This window comes from Sinocyclocheilus rhinocerous, unplaced genomic scaffold (genome assembly GCF_001515625.1).
Source record: "Sinocyclocheilus rhinocerous isolate Xijiao unplaced genomic scaffold, SAMN03320098_v1.1 scaffold652, whole genome shotgun sequence".
Classification (NCBI taxonomy): Eukaryota; Metazoa; Chordata; class Actinopteri; order Cypriniformes; family Cyprinidae; genus Sinocyclocheilus; species Sinocyclocheilus rhinocerous.
This window is the reverse complement of record NW_015642060.1, coordinates 222,140-226,190: the sequence shown is the minus strand read 5'-3', so window position 1 is coordinate 226,190 and position 4,051 is coordinate 222,140. Positions and strand designations below refer to the sequence as shown.

At 36.2% G+C, this 4,051-nt stretch overlaps 1 protein-coding gene across 2 annotated transcripts in view; it reads right to left on the bottom strand.

The window, feature by feature from the left end:
* LOC107755602 (proteolipid protein 2-like) overlaps positions 1-1,491 on the bottom strand; it is an 18,194-nt gene extending 16,703 nt beyond the window's left edge. The window contains exon 1 of one of the 2 annotated variants that reach the window (XM_016572490.1): positions 1,011-1,491. In XM_016572490.1, coding sequence (XP_016427976.1) covers positions 1,011-1,106 — 96 coding nt within the window. In that variant the 5' untranslated portion in view covers positions 1,107-1,491. The remainder of the gene's footprint in view (positions 1-1,010) is intronic. The other variant, XM_016572489.1, reaches the window with a different exon arrangement.
* Between the last annotated feature and the right edge of the window lie 2,560 nt (positions 1,492-4,051).

Here is a 4,051-nt window from a genome sequence, read left to right as displayed (position 1 = left end):
GTAACATTTCCGTCACACGCTTGAGGTATTCGGCCAATCATAACGCACTGGATAGCTGGCCAATCAGAGCACACCTCGCTTTTCAGAACGATGAGCTTTGTAAAAATCGAGGCATTTCAGAAGGCGGGGCATAGAGGAGAAACAATAATGTACAGTATGTGGAAAATAATGTGTGTTTTTAACCTTAAACCGCATAAACACATTTCATTACACCAAATACACCAAATAATGTTCTTTTTAATAACATCATATGACCCCTTTAAAGATATATCAACCACAACTGAGAGACAGATAAGAGAGAACAGCAGCCTGGTCTCTATGGATCCAGCAGATGGGTGATCCAGCCTCATGAACTCTGACCTCACACACACCATCAAGCACATGGTCTGCATGCCATGCCACCTCCTCCCAAAAGCACACACTAGTGTGTCAGTGTGAAGTTTCAGATGCCTCTGCGATGGGAGCTATTTCATTCAGCAGCACTATTAATACTCTTTCCACCCACTTCTGTTACTAGCCATACTGCGATACGCTTAAAACAAGACATAACTGAATGTGTGATGCAGTTTTATAATTGTATTTGCAACCATACTTTATCTTAGTCAAGCTAAGTTGATATTTTGAAACAGTTGCTTGAATGACAATTCTGGCACTTTCTTTAAATCTATTTTTAGCTCTTAAAGTGAAAAGTATGTGGTTTATAGACTCTGACAGACACTTTTAGACATTTCACACACGATTAGACTAAATGTTTACCATATATGTTGTGGTATGAAATAAAGACGCAATGAACTTCTTCACTTTCTCAAGTGTGTGAATCAACAGGTGGATTAGTTTTATTCAGTGGGAGCGTCTCCATGACAACGGTTCATTTTAATCCACACCAGTATTTTATTTATCATACTTGCGATGAAGCCAAATTAAGAACTAGCGTTATATCTCTAAGCGTTTTGCAAGCATATTATGAAATGAAATGTAAAGTTAAAGTCACACTCATGTTAATAACTTACTATTTCAGCGGCCAGGATGGTTCCTTTCCGAGTTCGCACATAGCTCATCAGTTTCTCCAAACAGCCTCCAAACGGACTTCCCTCAGTTTCTGCCATTCTGCAGATGTTTTCCTATGAAATAACGCTTTCTTATGAAGCCTAGCGTCCGTATCAGCAAACGTTCACAAACACGGTCTGTTAAAAGGCTCCGTTTATATCTGACGCAGCTTGCAACTTCTTCGTGAACTTCTGAGTGTCAGAGCCACAGCCTATGGTCAGAGCAGCAGTTGCGGACTGGAAAGCGTGAGTGTGCGGGGCGTTGGCTAAGGCGTTGTAGTGTCTCGAGGGTAATTCACGGAGAGAGAGCGAAACCAACAGCCCTGCTCTGTTTTCATGTTCACTGAGCTTCCTACCTAGACGACAGAGTTTGAAAGCGTTTCGTCTCAGCAGCTGAAATGCCTGCAAATGCTAAGTAGGCAGCGCGCTCGGTTTTGAAACGCAGCCCGAATAATCATCGTGGAAATGTTCAATCAGCAGAGCACAGCAGACTACCAGCTCTGAGCTGTCTTTGGAAGACATTCATAACACGTTTTCAAAAAGGAAACCACAGCTGCCCCAGTTTAAATCTGCCTTAAAAATACAAAACGTATGCAAATAAATAAATAAAACCCTTACTTCCATGAAATGTCTCATTATCGTCATTGTTTTACTTTCTTTTAAGCTTTTGAGTTGTGTGTGTCATCATTGCGATATGTATTTTTGCTGTTTTAAAATAAAAATGACATTAAAAATCATGTAAACAGTTTTTTTTTTCAAATAGATAAAATCAACATTATTATTATTATTATTAACAATAAATTTGCATCATAACAAATGGTAATGTGTGTTTTTTTTTCCTATTACAGTACTGATAATTATTAGGGATACATTTATTTTAGCTACAACAGAAAAACAAAACAAAAAATGCAAAAAAATAAATCACCGAATGAATACATTCTCGACTCCTGTCTGTTTCTCCTGGGAAAGTGCAAAACGTCACAATACATACATACATACATACATAGCCTGCATACATACATACATAGTAACATTCCAAAAAAAAATGTGATTTGTACTAGGTTTTATGAGATTCACCCATATGCCAATCATTCAGTACTATGACCATACCACAGTACCATAGTATTACCATTTGATACAATCACTGCACCATGTTACTGCCGCAATGTGTTTTTGGGGACTGTAGTTATTTCTGTGAATTCTGTCATTTCCCCCCTTTTTCCTTCTATGATTTCTTTCCTATTTACAGTTTTAAAATAAGACCAGAAGGAGCTGTGAGGAGTTGTGATAAATGGTTTTGAATGGGGAAACATATTGTAAATGCTTCCCATCTGGAATGTGTTTCTTTCTCCTGATTTTCAGGGAGTGTAACTACACTGACAGAGAGAGAGAGAGAGAGATTTCATGGAAACTATGGTTTATAGGTAATTTGATTTAAAGTGACATTGTGGAAATACTCTGTGCCATAAGTAGGCTACTCTGGGTTGGGTTTGACTAAGGGCAGACGCACACACACACACACACGCACACACATATAATTGTGGTTTACGGGGACTCTCCATTGGCGGTATGGTTTTTATACTGTACTGTATTTTCTATCACCCACACCAACCCTACACCTAAACCTACCCCTTACAGAAAACTACTGGCAATTTTTGAATTTCATAAAACACTGTTTTGTATGTTTTTTAAGCCTTTTGTTTTACGGGGACACAGGAAGTGTCCTCATAAACCATGTTTACGTCGTAGTACCCATGCCATTATACACATTTTACATTTACATTTAAATCATTTAGCAGACGCTTTTATCCAAAGCGACTTACAAATTAGGAGAATAGAAGCAATCAAACCAACAAGAGAGCAACATTATACAAGTGTTGTGACAAGTCTCCGCACAGTCTACAGCACAGTACACATAACAAGCTGCTGTCCTCTTCTGTTGCTCGACTGCTTCTTAAATAATTACTATAAATTTAGTGCTATAATGCTTATAATGTCAAATATAACATACATATATTGCTCAAGGTGTCTTATCAATATGTAAAACTTCAGCATGCAAGACAGAGAACCTGGGTCAAAAAAAGGTCAAAATGAACAATCTTACTTACTGACATTTGTGTCCTCATAAAACATATATACCATCATTGAAAAAAACAGTAAGTAGAGTTACTTAATTTTATTTTGCAAGTTTTTGCACACATACATTTTAAGTAAAATTTAAGTATTGAATTAAGTAAAATCTACTTAACTAAGTTAAGTAAAATTAGCAAAGGAAATAAGTAAATTTAACATGGCCAGTTAGAGTTTGATGAGTAATTTCTACATAATTATTTTGTTAAAGATGCAATACTCAAGTACTTTCCCCTCAGTTTCAGTTTATAATATTTACTCAAACAAACACCTGGGACACAACCATGCTATTAAAGCATGTGGATCACATGCAAACATATTAGTAAGCAAGTTTAATATGTCCACTCAAATTAAATATTACACAAATGAACACAGAGACCTCAATACTTGGTACACCATACACAATGACAGTAACAATCAGTGGATAGTGTTTGAGTATAAATGGGTCATTTTGAGTAGAAAATTAACTCCAGATATCACAAAACAGTAAGTTACTAAACCTAACTACAAAATCAACCATAAAACAGTATAAATACAACTCGAAAACAGTGAACATTTTAACCTTTTTAATTATTCATGCCCCCAGTGCATGATGGGAAAAACAGTATCATAACTTTGACCCCTAGAGGACGCAGTGTCTCGTTCCCTACTCAGGGAACCATGGTTACATAAGTAACCTGAGACGATTTACTTAAATAATCCTTGTAAACATAACAAACAATACCAAGTAAAATATGCTTATAATTTCAAACTTTAATTTCTACAAGCTTAAATTGAGTAGCAATATAGAATTTACTTTCTTTTTTTAATTCTTGCCTGAACTAAATTATTTAATGTAGAAATTACATTTGTTTTTATGTAGTATTTACTTCACC